General features: G+C 44.7%; 1 protein-coding gene across 5 annotated transcripts in view; it reads left to right on the plus strand.

The window, feature by feature from the left end:
- Window positions 1-19,969, plus strand: part of DIP2A (disco interacting protein 2 homolog A) — a 104,273-nt gene that overhangs the window by 14,538 nt on the left and 69,766 nt on the right. For 4 of the 5 annotated variants that reach the window (XM_032398759.1, XM_032398760.1, XM_032398762.1 and 1 more), the window contains exons 2-5: window positions 7,854-7,925; window positions 12,502-12,621; window positions 17,438-17,557; window positions 18,913-19,143. In XM_032398759.1, coding sequence (XP_032254650.1) covers window positions 7,854-7,925; window positions 12,502-12,621; window positions 17,438-17,557; window positions 18,913-19,143 — 543 coding nt within the window. The remainder of the gene's footprint in view (window positions 1-7,853; window positions 7,926-12,501; window positions 12,622-17,437; window positions 17,558-18,912; window positions 19,144-19,969) is intronic. The other variant, XM_032398761.1, reaches the window with a different exon arrangement.

Consider the following 19,969-nt stretch of genomic DNA (forward strand, 5'->3'; position numbering starts at 1 on the left):
GGGCGGTGGGATGCACACAAACGGACGGGGAGAGGCGGCGGGGGGCACCGAGGCAGGCACTGGAGGGATGTGGCCCCATGTCGGGGAAGCTGCAGGAGCCCAGGAATGGATTCTCCCCTAGAGTCTTCAGAGTTAGTGCGGCCTTTTTGTCTCCTGATTCTGGCTCAGTGAAACCGACTTTGGACTTCTCGCCCCCAGAACTATGAGTGAATAAATTTTCCTTGATTGAAGCCACCAGGCTTGTGGTAATTTGTTACAGCAGCTATAGGACATGGATCCGCTCACCTCAAGGTCTGCAACATACTTAGAGAAGATGTTTTCTTTTTATTTTTTGTTCCATATTACCTCTTCGTGAATTATATTGGAGGTCTGAAATATGTTTGTTTTTTCCTTTATGGTTCATAATCTTTGTCCTATGTAAGAGTTCTTTCCCTACCTCATGGCCATGAAGATATTCTTTTGTATTATTTTTAAGAGCTTTATTGATCTATCTTTCACATTGAGATGCATAATCCACCTGGAGTTGAATTTTGTGAGAAAAGAGTCATTTCATTTCTGTTTCGTGTGGATACTCAGTTGACCGGCGTATTTGTGGAAAAGGCCGTCTTCCCCTGCTGCTCAGGACGGATGGCTGCCTGGTTACTCTCCTTGTCCATCTTAGCGTTGTACTGAGCTCCGTACTGTAGCCTCATGGTATGCCCGTGTCTGGTCAAGTCTGCCCCTTTTTATTTCTCAAGTTTCATTTGCCAATCTTGGCCCTTTGCATTTTTCCATATACATTTTAGCATCAGCTTGTCTATTTCTACACACACACACACACACACACACACACACACAAAACCCTGCAAGAGTTTTGATTATAGTTACTCAGACTCTAAAGGTCCAGTTGGACAGAAATGACATCGTTATGGTATTGAGTGGGCAGGTCCATGAACATGCTGCATCACTTCATTTCTTTAGGTCTTTTAAACTTTACCTCAGTAGTGCTTTTAGTTTATTTACTTATGAGACAGAGAAAGTGAGCACGAGTCGGGGGAGGGCAGAGAGAGAGGGAGAAGTAGCCTCCCCACTGAGCGTGCGGAACCCATATGGGGCTCGATCCCACGACCCCCCCACGACTTTGGCTCAGGTCAGACACTTAACCAACTGAGCCACCCAGGTGCCCTGTGTTTTTAGTTTCTGTTTAGAGGTCATATATATCTTTCATTAAATTTATTCCTGGATTTGAGATACAGAATTTTTCAGGCATAGAATTTACTTTTTTTTTTTTTTAAATCACAATCCTGCTTTTTAATTCCTTGAACATATTGATCATGGTTATTTTAAAGTGCCGTTATGTGGATTCCCTGTCTGTATCTTTCTATTATCTGTTGGTTTTCATGGGTTGTAGTCACAGCTTCCTGTTGCCTATAGGCCAGACACTGTAGACATAGCAATGATTTCTGACTCTAGATGAATTTGATAACCTAGATGAAAAAGATCAACTTCTTGAAAGATACAATCCATCAAACTCACACAAGAAGAAATAAACAATCTGAACAGGCCTATATCTAATAAAGAAATTCAATCAGGAATTAATTGTCTTTCAAAATAGAAAGCACTAGGCTCAGTGGGGTTCATTGGGGGAATTCTACCAAACACTTAAGGAAGAGAGAATACCAGTTCTCTGTAGTCCCTTTCATAGAATAGAAGCAGAGGGAATGCCTCATTCTATCAGGCCCCATTACCCTGATACCAAAACCAAAGGCATTACAAGAAGACAAAACTACAGGCCAGTATCTCTCATGAATATAGATGCAAAAGTTCTCAAAATATTAGCAAATTGAATCCAACAATGTATAAAAAAATTACATACTATATCTAAGCAGGATACATCCCAGGTCTGTAAGGCTGGTTCAGCATTTGAAAATCAGTTAGTTAATGGAAAATCCATCACAACAACAGGCTAAAGAAAGAAAATCATATGATCATATCAAAGATGCAGAAAAAGTGTTTGGCAAAACCCAACACCCATTCACGATAAAACTCTGAGTAAACTAGGAATAGAAGGGGACTTCCTCAAGCTGATAAAGCAGAATATAAGACACCCGCAACTAACATCATACTTAATGGGGAAGAACTCAAAGCTTTCCCTGTAAGAACAGATATAAGGCAAGGATGACTCCTCTCACCAGTCATTGTCAACATTGTAGTGGAAATTCTAGCTAATACAATCAGATAAGAAAAGGAAATAAAAGGTATATAGATTGGGAAGGAAGAAATAAAACTCCTTGTTTACAGGTAACATGGCTGTCTGTGTAGAAAATCCAAAAGAATTAACAAGCCCTCCTTCCCACCAAAACTAATACACTGAGCGTGTAATAGTTTCAGTAATACACTGATATGCAAAAGTCAATCACTTGCCCATATACCAGCCCTGAACAAGTGGAATTTGAAGTTAAAAACACAATACCATTTACATTAGCACCCCCCCAAATTAAATACTTAGGTATAAATCAAACAAAATATGTACAAGATCTATATGAGGAAAACTACAAAATATTGATGAAAGAAATCGAAGAACTAAATAAGTGGAGAGGTATTCTGTGTTCATGGATAGGAAGACAATATTGTCAAGATGTCAGTTCTTCCCAAGTTGATCAATAGATTAAATGCAGTCCCAATCAAAATATCAGCAAGTTATTTTGTGCATATTGACAAACTGGTTCTAAAGTTTATAGGGAGAGGCAAAAGACCCAGAATAGCAACACAATTTTGAAGGAAACGAACAAAGAAGACTGACACTCTGATTTCAGGACTTACTATGAAGCTGCAGTAATCAAGAGAGTGTGGTGTTGTCAACAGGACAGACAAATAGATCAGTGGAGCAGAACAGAGAAGCCAGAAATAGAGCCACATAAATATAGCCAATTGATCTTTGACAGAAGAACAAAGGCAATACAGTGGAACAAAGATGGTCTTTCCAACAAATGGTGCTGCAACAACTGGACATGCACAGGCAAAAAAGTGAACCTAGGTATGGACCCCTCACAAAAAGTTAACTCAAAGTGGACCTCATCCCTAAATGTAAGAATGTAGAACTGTAAAACTAGAAGATAAATAGAAGATAACATAGAAGAAAACCTAGATGACCTTAGGTATGGTGATGACTTCTAGATACAACACCAAAGGCACAGTCCATGACATAAATAATAAACACTCTGTTAAAAATAAAAACTTCTGCTCTGCAAAAGACAATGTTAAGAGTAAGAGAAGACAAGCCATTGACTGGGAGAAAATATTTACAAAAAAACATATCTGTTGATAAAGGACTGTTACCCAAACACACAAAACTCTTAAAACTCAACAGTAAGGAAACAAACAACCTGATGGAAAAATGGTCCAAAGACCTTAACAGACGCCTCACCAGAGAAGACATACAGATGGCAAATAAGCATATGAAAAGATGCTCCACGTCATAGGTCCTCGGGGAGGTGAACTCGGCTGCACACCTACGAGAACGGCCACAATCCAGAACACGGACACCGCCAAGCGCTGGGGAGGACGTGGAGTGACCGGAGCGCTCATTCACGGCTGTTGGGGAAGCAGATGGGGCAGCCACCCTGGAAGGCAGTTTGGTGGTTTCTCACAAAACGAAATGTGCTCTTCCCATATGACCCAGCAATCATGCTCCCTGATGTTTCCCCAAAGGAGATGAGAACACACGTCCACACAAAACCCTGCACACAGTTGTTTACAGAAAATTTGGAAGCAACCAAGATGTCCTTCAGTAGGTGAATAGATAAATAAATTGGTCCATCCAGTCAATGGAATATTATTCAACACTAAAAAGAAATGAGCTGTCAAGCCAAGAAAAGACATGGAAGAAACTTAAGTGCATTAAGTGAAGTCAATCTGGAAAGGTTATTGTATGATTACAACTCCATGACATTCTGGAAAACTGTGGAGACAGTAGAAAGATCAGTGGTTGCCAGGGATTGGGGGGTGAGGGAAGGATGAATAGGCAGAGCACAGAGGATTTTTAGGGCAGTGAAAATACTCTGTATGATATCATAATGATGGATATGTTATTATCCATTTGTCCAAACTCATAAAATGTACACCAAGAACGAACCATAACTAAACTTTGGGTAATTACTATGTATCCATATAGTTCATCAATTGAAACAAAGTACACCACTCTGGTGGAGGATATTCATAATGGGGGAGGCTGTGCATGCGTTAGGACAGAAAGTGTATGGGAATTCTCTGTACCTTGCCCTCAATTTTGCTGTGGACCTGAGACTGCTCTAAAAAAAGAAAAAAATATATGTATAGCTTTAAGTAAAATAAAAGATAGAAGGGGAAAAAATGCCAACCTTCTGGAAAGTAAATCTGCATGCCCAGATGGTTTCACTGACAAATTTTATCACTTAAAAAAGATATAACACCAATTTTATATAGTCTCTCCCATGTATTTTTAACTTTTTATTTTGAAATAATTTTAGTTTCATAAGTTGCAGAAATAGTATATAGAATTCATTCAGTTTTCTGCAATAACATCTTATATAACCAGAGTACATTATCAAACTATTTTCCATATATTTTTAATTACAGTTATTGTGCTAAAAATGTAAAGAATTCAGAAGTGTATGAAGTAAAAACTATTTCTCACACCCACCTCAAGCTAAATAAATCATTATTAATAATTTGTTGGGCACCCTTCCAGACATTTCTTGCATACACAGAAATATATACACTTACACACATGCATAGTTTTATTTATTTGTTACCAGAATTAAATCATTCTTTATGTATATAGTTTTCAACTTGCTACTTTTACCCAGTAGTATATCATGAATCTATGTAAGTGATACCCATCCCCTACCTTCCAAATACCAGGGTATTGTTTTAGGACCAACAGTGTTATGTAGTAATGATGTATGGCAGCATATTTTCTTCCTTTTTTTTTTTTTTTTTTTTTGATGGACAATTAGGTTGTCTCCCATTATTTGTTGTTATATATGATGTGCTCTGCCTATCCTTGTTGCTGTGGCCTTAAGGAGTTATTGAATGCTTTTGAGAATAGGCTTTTAGGAACTGTGGTGTCTGGGTTGGGATTTGGAGATATTTTTTGCGATTTTGCCTTTGGAACCCTAACTGACTTTGGTTCGCAGCAGTGGAGATCAACCTGAGCCACATACCGTAGCCCTGCCTGGAGGGCTGGTCAGAACAGCTAGCAGCCCACAGACCACCAGAGAAGGGTGGGCCCTGGCATCTTCCCAGAGTCCCCCAGGCACCTGGGTGCACAGCCAGGGGCGAGCTTTATCCTGACCGAGATTCCCTAAGGCGGTCGGGTCAGGGAGACTCCAGTTTTGTGTAGACAATTGGGGAGTTTGGCTCTGCTGTTTGTCTCTTGAGTGTTTACTGAACTTGGGTTCAGAAAATTTGGATTTGAGTCCCTTTTCTATTAGCTTATTGGTTTTGTGTCTGCACTGTCTTTTAGAATTCCGCCTTGCTCTCTGTGTGGGGAGAAGTTTGCATTCAGTGGCGTGTTGGGTCAGTGTCTAAGTTGGATGTAACAAATATGGTAACTGGTTACACATGAAGATGCGTAGCTTGGTTATGTTCAGCTGGTTCAGTGAGAAGACACGAGACCACTTTTGCAATATCACAGGCATGAAGCAGGGAGCTAACGTTTCATTTCTGAACGCTCCCTGGCACCTTCACCTCGGAAATGTTCATTTGAAATGGGAACCAAAGAAGAAGCCGTCTCTAGGAAATGAATACTTAACTTTTAAATATCCTGGAAAATCAGTGCTCTGCTTTTAAATAGGGGTTTATCAGTTTTTGTGTCATGTAACTATCTAGTTTTCATTTCAATTTGTCTTAATTACATATTTTCATATATTTCAGAAGAAGCATAATTTTTTAGTAGATACTGCTTTAAAAAAATACATGTGCTTTAAAGTTGTTCACAAGTTAAACATTAAGAAGCTAAATTCTATAGGGATGCCTTGGTGACATAACCGTCTGCCTTCGGCTCAGGTCATGATCCCCGGGTCCTGGGATTGAGTCCTGCATCCGGCTCCTTGCTCAGCAGGAAGACTGCTTCTCCCTCTGCCTGCCACTCCCCCTGCTTGTGCTCTCTCTCTCTCTCTCTCTCTCTGACAAATAAATAAAATCTTAAAAAAAAAAAAGCAGCTAAATCCTACAATCCTATCCTGGCCTGGCTTGGTGTCTGTGAGTGTGCAGTGAGGGGGTAGGGCAAGGACAGTGCACCCCAAGGGCCCTGGCTGGTAGCAGCGGATTAGTGTGCTCACTGCGTCATGGACTGGCTGGTGTTAAAAATGGAGTGCTTAGCAGAAAAAAATAGAGTGAGATTTGCAATATCATGCCATTCAGGTAAAGCACAAATACATGGACACAAAGCAGTGTACATTCTGCAGAACAAATTCAAATTAAAAGACTAGTTTGCTGTAGGGGTGGTGGGGGAATAAAGTACAGAGGGGCTAATCAAGTGCAGGGTAGGTGAGATACACAAGAGAGGCTTGGCAGGGAGGGCCGGCTGAAGGAGCTGGGGTTAAAGCAGTGCAGACCCACTGGGAGCTTGCGGTAGTCTGGCCTGGACCAGAGCAGCCGCCTGCTGGGAGAGCAGGACCTGGTGCTCCCCAACCCCAAACTCGTCATCTGTAGGATGGTGTGGTGTATGAATGTCTCCCCAGAGAATTCCAGCGAGTCTTCACTTAGATGGGAGACATTTTGACACAACAGATCATTGTACATCAAGAGATCATGTACAGCCCGTGCTTGGTGAGGCCCCCGGGGATGGCGATCCTGCCCCTCTAACTGCCAGCAGTCTGGTCCTGGGCTGGTTTGGTGGGGCAGGGACTGGGAGGGGAGGAGGGCTTCAAAACAGTAAGAGCTTTCTATTAAAGACAGTTTGCCCAAACAAGCTACTAGTGGAAATTGTAATATATATATTTCTGGTCTAAATAAAGTCTCGAAGACACGACAGATTCCCGTTGAGCATGCCAAGTTCTCTCTAGGAAACAGATGTGCGCATAGCTTGAGAAGTGTTTCCATGAAGACACACTTCCTGTCTTATTCCTGGCTGCTTTAATTCGTTTTTAGGCTGTTCTTCTTTATGATCATTTGTCAGAACAGCAGTCCCTGTTCCCGAGTCCTTGCCCAGGGATGCACTGTGGCCTTACACCAGGACTTGCACGCGTGAGCCCGCATGGGACTCGCTTGGCGATCTTGGGAAAATGCAGGCTCAGCTTCATTCTGGGGGATGGCCTCAGAGTCTGCTTCTCTTTCTTTGTTTTTAACTTTAAAAATTTTTATTAAATTTTTTTAGAATCTGCATTTCTGACAGGCTCTTAGGGGATGCTGATCACAATTTTTTAAAAATCAAAGTATTATTTACATACAATAAAATCCACTCTTCCTGGTGTGTAGTTCTGTTGGGTTTTGATGAACACATATGGTCATGGGCCACCACCACCGTCAAAACAGAACGGCTTCATTACCCCCGAAAATCCCCTCATCCGCCATTGTGGTCAGCCCTTCCCACACCCCCATCTCTTGGCAACTACCATCTGCTCTGTCCCTATGGTTTTATCTTTTCCAGGATGTCCTATAAATGGAGTAATTCGGTTTGTAGCCCTTTGAGCCAGGCTGCTTTCACTTAGGAAGCTCTGTCCAAATTGTACATATCAAAGTTTGTTCCTTTTTTCTGCTGAAGAGTATTCTGTTGTGTGGGTGCACAGCGATATTAGTGTTTCCAGTTTCTCCATTGTGAATTATTTTTTCATTCAAAAACTTTGGAACTTTGGAGGAAATATAATCATCTTTTGCCACTGTCGTTTTAGGTGACATCACTCAAAAAGGATATGAAAAGAAACGGGCAAAGCTGCTTGCACGCTATATCCCACTTATTCAAGGTAAAGTCAGCACGCTCAACTGTTTTGTAACAGTCAATTTTCTCACCAAACTTGACCTAAATATGGATTTTAGAGTTTTACATTGGTATGTTTCATATTTTATTAAGGAGGACTGGGCAACGTGTCTAATATTAAATAATAAAATCCAAATCCAACGTATCTAATATTAAATAATATAATCCACAGATTATAATTTATAGCTTGGGTTTGGTATAGATCTCATTTCCAAATAGGATTTATTATATTTTTATGATTATAGAATACAATTCTTTCTGTGATTATAGTAAGGAACATCCCCTTACTTAGGTTCAGAACAAATGTTGTAAAGTGCCAATTCTTCCTACCTTAAATTGATCTGCAGAGCTAACACACTTGTCATTTCAACAGTTTTTTTTTGGTGGAATTTAACAAGCTAATTCTAAAATTTACGTATAAGTTTAAAGGGCCAAGGGGTTCAAAATCTGCTCAAAAAGGAAGAATGAGGTGGGAAGATGGCCCTCCCAGGATAAGAAGAATGACTCTCATGCTCTCGTCGTGAAGACGGCCTGGTTTGGAGTAAGGGCAGGCAGCTGGATCAAGAGCAGGCCCCGGAGCCCAGATGGAGACGCACATGTGTATGCAGACGTGGCCTGGGGGGGGGGGGGGGGGGGGGGGGGGGGGGGGGGGGCAGCGTTGCAGGGACGGTGCTGCCACAGCTCCCTGTCCTCAAAGAAGATCTGTGTCACTGGACACAGCAGTGTCCGGCACAGAAGGGCCAATAAGAAAGGCAAAAGCTGCGGCGTCTTAGAAGATTGTATAGGAAAACGGTCACCATCGAAAGATAGGCAGGACCTCAGGAGTCACTAAAGGGCCTGAGCTGTGACCCTAAGGGAGGGAGCGGTGACTGCGGTTAAATTAACAAGGTCATTTTATCCAAAGTCACCATAAAGAGATTAAGGGCAAGTCACACAGTGGGAAGATAATTGTAACACAAATAATTGAAAAAGAACTAGTATGCAGAACATAGACGGCAGCACTGTCCTATTTATTAACTTTTGTGATAATGGAAATGTTCTGTAACCGCTAGCCATGGATGGTCTTGAGCTCTTGAAATACGGCTAGACTGAATTTTTAATTTAATTGTAATTAATTTAAACTTAAATAGCCAGAAAGTCCCCTAACATGATTTTTCAAAAAACGCAGGAGGAAACCAGGCTGAAGCCTTGAATCACTGTTTTGTAAGTGGGCAAGCGTACCAGCCAACAGCAAAGAAAGATGTTTAACCTCAGTGGGAATCGGAGGGATGTGGATAAAGCCCATAACCTGCATGGGTTGTGGAGGGGATTCCAACAGTGGGGAGTGGACAGCTGGTAAAGCTGAAGAGGGGCAGCGGTGCCCAGCCGCTCGCCGCACAGGTGCCCGGGACAAACTCCGGGACGTTTGCACCCTGTCCTCTCTCTGTGCACAGCAGTGTTTATTAGATCCCTAAACTGCCAAGAGCTCAGACGTCGAGCAGCAGAACCCCTCTGGTGGGAAGCTTGGAGACCCACGCGCATCAGCAAGGATGCGTCTCATAAACATAATGGGGAGTGAAGGAAACAATCAGAAGGAGCACAGCCACCACAGCCTAGAGAAACATGCCGACTGCGCTCTTCAGGAGCTCGCGTGGAGTTGGTGAAGAGAGACAAGGCAGTGGGTTCATGAAGCCAGCACGCCGTGTCCTCGTGGAGTGAGGTGGGGACGCAGGGGGCTCCTGAGGTGCCTCAGTGTCCCTTACTGCTGCCGTTGTCCCACTGGTTTCTTCCCCGGTAATAATTTGTAAACGGAACACATGGCTTATGCTGCCGATATCAGTATGGTACGGTTCACAAGAAACCAACAATAAGAAGAATATGTCCTGACATTCATTAATCTCTGAGAGCCCACGTGACAGATGTCACCAGCAGCTGACTAAGTGACGCATACTGTGGCATCTGCAGCCCAGGCAGGGGGAGACGCCACTCTGCTCCGGGGGCCGCCGCCGCTGCATGACCGGGGGGCAAAGCAGGACGACCAGAGCAAACGACAGTTGTCTGCGCTCAGAGGTGTGTGATACCTTGGGACCACAGGGGACTGCCCACTCTAATGCTTATTAGTGCCTTAGGAAGAAAGTCACAGAACCTCTATTAGGATCATAAAATCTATTTGAAAGAAATAGCCAAGACCCTAAAATATGAAGAAAGATACTGATTTCCTAAATGGAAATTATAATTTCCAAATTAATCTGTGGACCTTATGTAGTCCAGTCTGAATACCACTGGCTGGTTTTTAAAATTTCCAAATCTGGGATTGGAAATAATAACCCATTTGAAGGGGAAAGTTTCCGAGAGTAGCCAGTACATCTCTGGGAGAGACTACTAGTGAGAACGGCCTGGCCTCCAGCACTAAACCTGGTTGTGCCCACATAGTCACATCAAGGGGGTGTTGGTGTTCGGGGCAGAAGAGCCAGCCGGTGGCAGGGAAGGCGGTCCAGCCAAGATGCAGGAGAGCGCCAACGAGGAGGCCTTGTCTTACGGCTACTGCCATCCCGGCGGAGGCCGCGGAGCTGGGTGCTCTCTCTATGTAGCATCGGCGAACAGAAGCTTCCGAAGGATCAAAGCTCGAAGTATGTTTGTGATTGTAAAATACTGTAACATTCAGGAGGATATTTGAATCACCTTTGAGTGGGGGTTGCAAGATGGGAGACCTGGGAGTTAGAAAGGAAAAGAAAGCAGGTATGATTCGTTGCCTAGAGATGAAAGTATTTCCCAGTGGCTGAGCTGCCACCAGCCGGGCCCCAGCTCTGGGGTGCGTGCACAGGCCAGGGTCATGACCCCAGCAGACCGGGGTTCCTGCAGCTCTTTCTCGGGAACTCATCAGCTGGATGAAATGAATAGAAATTCAAAGAAGAGGAAATGGAGATGTTCAACCCCACTAGTAGATATGGAAGTACAAATTAAAGTGAACCATTGTCCTCGTATCAGATTGGCAAAATTCTAAAAATCTTTCTAAACACCCAGTGCTGACAAGGGTGTGGGGAAATGGCACTTTCATGCATTGCTTGTGGGCATGCAAATTGCTGTAACCCTTTTAGAAAGTTATCTCTTGGTACCTGTAAAACCTAAAAATGTACCTGCTCTTTCTTGTGATAATTTCACATTGGGCTTACATTTTTGTGGAATAAACGAATCTATCTCAAAGAATAAAAGCACCCATATTTTGGAATGCAAATGTAAGGATGTCCATAGGCATGTATCCATCATGCATAAGATTCTGTGTATTCTCCATTACGAACTTTAAAGTCATTCTATCCAGTCACAAGAAACAAGATGCCAATCACAGTGCTGACCGGTATTGCTATACTATGTGTATGCTCAAATTTTGAAGAGCTAAACACTGATTTCCAGGAGTGTTCCCATCTTCTAGCTCTGTAACTAGACGCCCAGCAGTGCAGTTCCTAAGCGCCAGTGATGACAGCTGTTCTGCTCACACGTCTGCAGTGTGGCTCCGAGGGCCACTCGCCCTGTCCCCAGAGCCGAAGCTGGTGTCCTGGAGGCAGTGCTGAGTCTCCCCGGCCACTGTGGTCTCCGCTGTCCTTTCACGTGTCCTCTTGCTGCATTGTCTCCAGGCTGCACAGGGTTGCCTCTGCCACACTGTGTCCAGCAGTGGGTTTGAGGCAGGGATAGACAGCCTTTCTTCAGGAGGTGATGAAGGCTTGGCAGACCCCACGGGGCTGGGATGCCTACTGGCTACTTGGATGAGATGTCTGGAGCCAGAGACTAAAGTGAACCTTCATCACTCTGATGAAGCATGACGGAAGGCTTGCGTTGTGCTGTTCTCAAAGGTCGGCAAATTGGAGCTCAGACAATACCACGGATTCTGTCTCACGATCCTGTATGCTTGGGCCCCGTCCATTTACTCGCCACGCTGTCCTACGGGCCTGTGTGGTCAGGGGCCGTGGAGGGTGGCGGGCTGTCTGGGTGTTGGGTTTGCAGACAGCAAGCAAGCCGGCGCCCCAGGCTGAGGGCGTCAGTGCCTGAGGTCTCTGCACCCCGTGCTCTGCGGCTGACACAGTCACGGGCACCCCTCCCTCGCCCCTGTCCCACATTTCTGCCTGTGTCCAAGGGCAGCTGGTCCGCCCCAGGGACCGCTTCGTGGGATGCTTTCTGGGGAGCTGGCTGACGTCATGGACAGTGCCAGGGAAAGTGGCACAGCCATTGCAGATTCAGGAGGGACCTTCCCAGGAGAGTCTGCCGCAGGTGGCCACACGTGCTGTGCTGGTGCGCGCAGGGACGCTGTGCGATGGTCACCCTTTTTGCGGACGGCGGACAATGAGGCAGGGCAGGCTGGGCACTTTCAGGATAGAGAGCTGGAAGTGAGTATTCATGGCTCTGTTCCCAGCCTCCAGATCCAGGGGTCTTCTGGGCTTCAAGGGCCACTGCAGGATGCTTGTGCCCAGATTATTACAGTGTGTTCTGTGTAGCAACATAGGAGGAATATGTGCTGTTTCAAATGGATTTTTCCATCATTGGAAAAGCAAATTGTTTACACAAGCTGTTCGTACAAAATTGTGTTGCAGGAGTAGATCCATCCCTACAAGCAGAGAACAGGATCCCCGCCCCCTCACAAACCACAGCCGCCGTGCCCAAACAGCAGAAGCCGCGGCCCACCAGCTCCCGGGACGAGCGCTTCCGGTCAGGTAGGGACCAGAGAGGGGGTAGCCCCCCCACCCCCCGCGGTGGACTTGGCTGTAAATGGCTGCTGAAGAAAGTGTTTTCACTGAAGGATAATTTACCACATCCTGCTACTTTTCAAGAGAAAATCTAACCTTCCCACAATCACAGGATCTCTTAATGTGACCTGTAGGGTTGGGGGTCTCTCCCCAGGGAATGCTTATAAAAACCCCTGGAGAAATTGTCCTTCCCCCCGCAATTAGTATAATTTCTTTAAACTTTTTGGTCCATTTTTCTACCTCCAGCTTTGGGGTTGGTATTGGTAATTTTTGTATGTTATGGAGCAGCTTTATTACTATAGGTGTTTTTACTATTCCTTCTTTTTCTAATTTTGGAGATTTCCTTCTAAGGAGATTTCTGCCACTCTATCCGTGCTTTTATCAATATTTAAATTAGCCTGTGATATTTTATTTGAATGATCAGAATGCCCATTGAAAAGATTCATGTTTTCAGCTGTAGGTTGCATGTCAGTAGCTTTGGGGCACTCTGCTTCACCACCGTGTGTGATCATACATTTCCTTTCCATTTAAGCTCTTTTGGAAAGCTTTTTTTTTTAATGATGAAAAACTTTCAACAGAGATAAAGAAATGACCATTTTGTTTAAAGAATATCTCAGAGGAATGTTAAGATTTTATGTGTTACATTAACATGGGAGTGACAAGAAATTTTTGATCAGATAATTTCATACTAATTTAACATACATTTGTCACACTGTTAATATTTTCTTTTCTTTCTTTCTTTTTTTTTTTTTTAAGATTTTTATTAATTTATTTGACAGAGAGAGACACAGCAAGAAAGGGAACACAAGCAGGGGGAGTGGGAGAGGGAGAAGCAAGCTTCCCGCCGTGCAGGGAGCCCGATGCAGGGCTCGATCCCAGGATCCTGGGATCATGACCTGAGCCACCTAGGCACCCCTATTTTCTTTTCTGATTATATAAATACTACATGCGATATCAAATATATCAGGTTTAAGGACAAAAGTAAAATCACCTGAACTCTGAATCCTGAGACAACCACCCTCAGCATCTCACTGAGCAGGTGCACGCAGACACCTGCAGGTGCATGCGGAGGGTGCATGCGAGGGTTCGCACACCCGCCGATGCCTGCGTGCACACACACATACCCCGACGCTCATGCAGGTGCACACACGCGCCCACTGATACCCACAAGCACATGCAGTTACTCGCTTGCACGCACGCACTCCGTGAATGGGGTCATAGTAGAGGCCCCCTTTCTCTCCTTTTCTTCCTACTTTCCCTGCTCCCCCCCGTCCTCTGCTCCCCATCTGTTTCCATGTGACAGATGTTAATAAACTGTGAACTTCATTCTAGTTCTAATTCTTTATTTTCTGAATACAAGACCTTGACCATAACTGTGATTTGCTGGTATTTTCTCTGAGGTTTTGTCTTGTCTTTGCATTCTCTTAAAGCGGCTTTTGAAGAGCAGAAGTTTTAAATTTTATTTTATTTATTTTTTAAAAGATGTTATTTATTTATTTGAGCACATGCATGCATGCGCATGAGAAAAAGAGAGAGAACGCAGCGGTAGGGGGAGGAGCAGAGGGAGAGGGAGAATCAGACTCCGTGCTGAACACGGAGCCCAACGTGGGGCTGATCCTGCGACCCAAGATCACCCCCCAGGACGAAAGCAAAAGTGAGTCGCTTAACTGACTGAGCCACCCAGATGCCCCTGGAAGTTTTTAATTTTAATGAAGTCCAACTTACCGTTTTTTGTTTGTTTTTCTTTTTAGTGGATAATGCTTTTGTTCTTGTATCTAAAAAATCTTTGCCTCACCTAAGGTCACAAAGATTGTCACCTGTTTTCTTCTAGATGTTTTATAGTTTTATATTTTAGCTTTAGGTCTATGATCCATATTTTAGTTGAGTGTAGTATTAGTTCAGGGTATGAATCAAAGCTCATTTTTTGGCATACAGATACCCACTTGCCCCCATCATTTGCTGAGAACACACTGCCTTTGCCCCTCTCTCTAGGAACACCTGCGCAGGTAGACGCGATGCTATTTCTGGACTCTGTCCTGGCCTGTTGATGTATTTGTCTATCTTTACGGCAAAACCATGTTTCAGTGATTATAGCTCAGTAATAATTGTTGAAATCAGTAGTGCTCTTCCTCCAAGTTTTGTTGCTTTGTTCCTTATTGTTGTTCCCTTGTCTGTAATGTGACTTTTCTCCTCTGGCACTTCTAAGATTTTTCTCTTCATCGCTGGTTTTGAGTGATTTGGTTATGATGTACTGTTCTCATTGTGGCAGCCGTACTTTCAGTTTCAAAGGGGAAAGAACATTTTATTGATATCATAGAAATAGAAAGAAGAAAAGAGAAATCTGCGCATAGATGAGGGAAATAGTAAGCAGTAAAGGAGGATAGGACAGAATTACATCAGATCGGGTGCTTGCAACACCCGACCTTATCAGCTGGGGAAGCCCCGTGGAGACAGCCAGGGTGGAGTCCCCACTGAGAGGCCTGGGCGGAGCGTCCTCCCTGCAGCTGAGACTTCCCACTGACCATCCCCATAAGGGCCGTATTTATAGGGCCAACGACAGGGTCTGAGGTTAAACATTGGTTCACCTACGTGCAGTTTGGAGTGAGCTGCATTTCCATGTTGTCATGTCTTTACATCTTCCAGGAGCCTGGGCTCCTGGGTGTGTCTGTCTCCCCTCCCAGATTCCATTCCGGGGGGCCAGCCCAGCCTGGAGCAGCCGGGCATGCGAGGAGATGTGAGGCTAGATTTACAGCTCTTGGGGTCCAGACCAGAAGGGCCGGTTCTGACCTGGAGGCCAGCTAATGTCCACTAACCAGGCTCCCGAGGTGACTCGCGCAGCATGAGTCTCACACACAACATGCTCTAGCCGGTCTGCCTACGTGCGGGTTGGGCTGGCCCGTGATGTGGGACAAATCACAGAAACCTACATGTGCCTTGGTGTGTGTAGTTTTATGTTTCTTGGGGTTTGCTGAGCTTCTTGGATTTGTTGGCTTAGACCCCTGTTGTGCTGGTATCATGTCGATTTTCAGTCTTCTGTTGTTGTACCTGTATTTGTGATTGTGTTGGTTTCTAAGGCTGCAGTAGGGTTTAAAGTGTGTGCTCACAGTTACTGTTGTGTTGTTGCAGGGCTCCTGGATTTGTCTCTCTCCCTCAGACACCTTCTTATGTCTGGGAGTATTTTTATTAGACCCTTACATTTAAATGATAATTTGGCTGAATTTGAAATTCCAGGTTCAGCACGTTTTTCTTCAGTGCTACGTTGCCTTCCTGCCCCCAGTAGTTTCTGTTGAATAATGTGAGTCTATTCCTCGATCCTTCCAAGGTGATTCAGTCTTTCCCTCTGGAAGCTTATAGAATTGTCTTGTTGTCTTTGATGTTTGTAAATTTTATTTTAATACATCTGTGTGCAGATTTTTCATCTTTCCTGATTATCACCCTATGGGCCATTTCACTGTAAGGGTTTTAAATGCTTTAAAAACATTTTGTTGGAGAAAAATTTAAACAGGTACAAAAGTGGACTTCCTCGTGTTATTACACGTGTTATTACTCACTGTCCAGATGCACAGCCCCAGTCATGCTCAGTCTTGATCCATTTATCCACACCCCACCTACGCCCTCCCTTCCCACATGATTTTGAAGCAAATCTCAGAGATGACGTTATTTCATTTAGATGTCATAATATTCTTGGTGCCTGTTTCTGAAAAGGATCGTATCCTTGTAGCTCTGAAAGATAAAAACCATTATCACAAAATAAGTAAAAATAATTCCTTAATATCAAATATCCAAATGTTCGTATGGTTTTTAATTTTTTATTTTTATTTCAAAAAAAATTTTAAGTAAGCTCTATGCCCAGCGTAGGGCTCAGACTCATACCCCAAGATCAAAAGTCCCATGCTCCACCGACTGAGCCACCCACGCGCCCCTGGGCTGGCACTTCTAGGCATTTTTAGCAGAGGGGGTACCGCATAATAGTTAAAGACAAAATATCACATGTGTTCATGCTGACACTTTCCATTCAGATCAGGAACAGAGGCTGACCTCACTTCCTTTCTGTGTTTGGATCTTCTTCCTCGTGAGTGTCTTGGTTCCCAGGGATGGTAGCATCGCTGTGTGATGCAGAAAAGAGTTTGTATTTCTTTTCTTTCTTTCTTTTTTTCTTAAGTAGTGAAGCCCAACACAGGGCTTGAACTCAGGACTCCGAGATCGAGACCTGAGCTGAGGACACTTAACTGACTGAGCACCCCCAGGCGCCCCCAGAGTTTATATTTCCTGTGCATCCTTAGTAGATATCTCCAGAGGAACAGGCCAAAGGGTCTAACTATGTACTTGAAAGTCATTTGGAATAGTTTAGGCCAACAACTGGAGACACATTTAGGTTCATTTATTTCATTTTATTTTTAATTTGGGGGATTTCTTTTTTATATAGTTTTGATTTATAACTGAAAATATTTACATGGGTCCAAATCTACAAACGAAGGAACAGTTAAAGAAATCTAGGGCCAATGTCATAGGCCATGCTTATTTTTTTTTAATTTTTAAATTTTTAAAATTTAAAATTAATTAATTAGCATACAGTGTATTATTAGTTTCAGGGGTGGGATTTAATGATTCATCAGTTGCATACAACACCCAGTGCTCATTCCATCACGTGCCCTCCTTTGTGATAGGCCATGCTGATGTCTCTTTCACATTCAATGAAAACAAATAAGAATATAAAACTTAATTTTGTTACTGCCTAAGCGATCTTGTAGAAAGTGTCTTTTCTGCTCTTGTTTCTATGTAGATGTTCACACGGAGGCGGTGCAAGCAGCTTTGGCCAAATACAAGGAGAGGAAGATGCCCATGCCTTCGAAAAGACGTTCTGTTCTCGTACATTCCTCGGTGGAAACGTACACGCCTCCAGGTATGGACGGACTGTTGGCTTCTGTGGGGTTCCACAGGCCTGACCTCATAGCCTTCCTTTACCCCTCTGACCTATAGTAAAGATTTGGAAAAATTAGAGATTAGAAATGTTTGTATATGTGCCATATTCCTTCCTGAAAATCTGTGGTATACACAGTGTGACTCTTACCCGTGGGTGCTTGCTTTCTACAGGACTTTTGGGTAGATTTTAATTCTTTTACTAAGATGCTATTTATGCTTTTTAGTCAAGAGAGGAACCTAAAATCAATGTTACTGGAATACTAAAGTTCTCTGATTTAAGAATTTTAAAATTATTCTCATCTTATTAATGACTATTTACTATATTGTTACCAAGCCTTAAACAGGAGAGTATAGGCTATTAGGAGGATTTAAAAAATTTATTATTGTTTTGTTGCCATTACCTTTAGAAATGAGAACTTTTACATGGAGCTTTTCTTTAGCGAAGGTGTTGTAAGCGCTGTCCGCACCACGCCCGGTGTTGGTGATGTGTGGCGCTCTGCGCTGCTTGTCTTGTTTTTGAAGTCACGAAACATGGCAACATGAGTTTTTGGTTTGATGATGTAGTGAAACCCAAACACACCAGATTTACAAGACAATTTGGTGGTTTTGGTAACAATTCCTTTCTAAAGAAAAATAAAAGTTTTTATTGTTGAAAAAAATATTCTAGAAATAGCTGTCAAATTATTGTTTCTACTAAATATAACTATAGATACTACCCACTTTTTAAAAAAACTTTTTAATAATAATAAAATGCACAGTCACGGTGACTTGCTAGAACCTTAACGAACAGGTAACCTTATTGACTGAAGCAGTTGTCTTGGGGAAGGACTTGTTCTCAGAGCTCACCGCCAGCTCCCCTAGGAGGACACAGGTGGACGGGGGCGGCCTGGGTGGGCTGGGGGTGCTTCCCCTGACGGCTGCACTTCCTCAGGGGGCCGGCTGAGCCTTGTGTGCTGGTTGTGTGGGGCGTTCGCTCAGATGGGCACTCAACACCTGGGGACCCCACCAAGGAGTGTGCTGAAGCCATTTAGGGCTTGGGGTTGTCCTCACTCCCAGCGTGTGGTGCTCCCAGACTGTCCCCTGGGGGAAGCTGGACTTGTGAAACCCCTTTCCCACTTTCCCAGGTGGGGCTCCTTGGATCTCACAGCTGGGCAAACGCAGGCCCTTCGAGACTGAGGGCAGCCTTTGAGGTGACCCCTGGGCCAGGCTGGGGGCAGCAGTGCAGGTGCACAAAGCTTGCCGTGTGCGGGCCTGGGAGACACAGGTGCCAGTGTGGGAACTCCGCCCTCCTCCCTACTCATCCCTACATTATGCCTGTCGTCATTTTAACCACAGACACATCATCTGCCTCAGAAGATGAGGGCTCTTTACGGCGACCCGGGCGACTCACCTCCACTCCGCTCCAGAGCCATTCCAACATCGAGCCCTGGCTCGACCGGGTCATTCAGGGCTCGTCCACCTCATCCTCTGCATCCTCCACCTCATCTCACCCGGGAGGGAGACCCGCCGCCGCTCCCAGTGCCGCCGCCACCACGCTCACAGGCCCCGCGGCCCACGCCCACATAGGTCAGTAACGAGCAGCCACGGCCCCTCCAGGACGGGGTGCCTCTGCGCCCATCAAGGCCCACCTTCTCTTTTTCATCTGGAAAGGTCATTTTGGGAACAAAAGTAGTTCTTGATGCTTCTGTGGTTTGGCAGTTGCAGACCGTGTGGTCTGTTGGCCTCCCCGTGGGCCCCAGAAGTGGTGGTGTTTCTGGAATCCTGTCTCCTCCTGCTCTGGAGGGGTGGGCTGGTGCAGGTAACAGGTGTAGGGTGGACGGTCCCCAGCCGTGGCCTCGGTGGCTCCTGATGGCCACCCTGAGCCTGCTGCCCCTGCGTTGTCTCCGCCTTCGCTCTTTGCCTTGTGAGCACCGCAGTGGAGCCAGCAGCGGGGCAGGGGCCGGGGCTGCAGCCACGGTCTGGCCTTCCTAACGCCACATCCCAAGTGAAACAACCCCTCACCCTGAACCGAGGTGTCCGGCAAAGCTAAATCATAAAGATGTGTAGGTCTTTTCTAATTCATCCATTTCTTTAAATTACATTAATCTTAGAAAGGAAAAATTGCAAACCTTTCCCGAGTTGAAGTCTTATTTGCTGGACCATAGCATAGTTCGCCGCATGTGAGCTGGTGCGCGGAGCTCGCGTCCACTCTGCACTCGCCCCGTAACGACGCGTGTTTCTCGGGGGTGCTGTCGGCACTGCCGCAGACTTCTCTTAACCCCCGCGGTTCTCTGGATGTGCAGGGAAGGACAGACAGCAGGCTGTTTGTCCCTCGCCTGAGATCACACAGCTGGCCCAGGGCTGGCACGGTTCTCTTTGCTGTGAGTTCTGCTGAAACTGTCGTGGTGCACCA

The sequence above is a fragment of the Phoca vitulina genome, unplaced genomic scaffold, assembly GCF_004348235.1.
Source record: "Phoca vitulina isolate PV1807 unplaced genomic scaffold, GSC_HSeal_1.0 scaffold120, whole genome shotgun sequence".
NCBI lineage: Eukaryota > Metazoa > Chordata > Mammalia > Carnivora > Phocidae > Phoca > Phoca vitulina.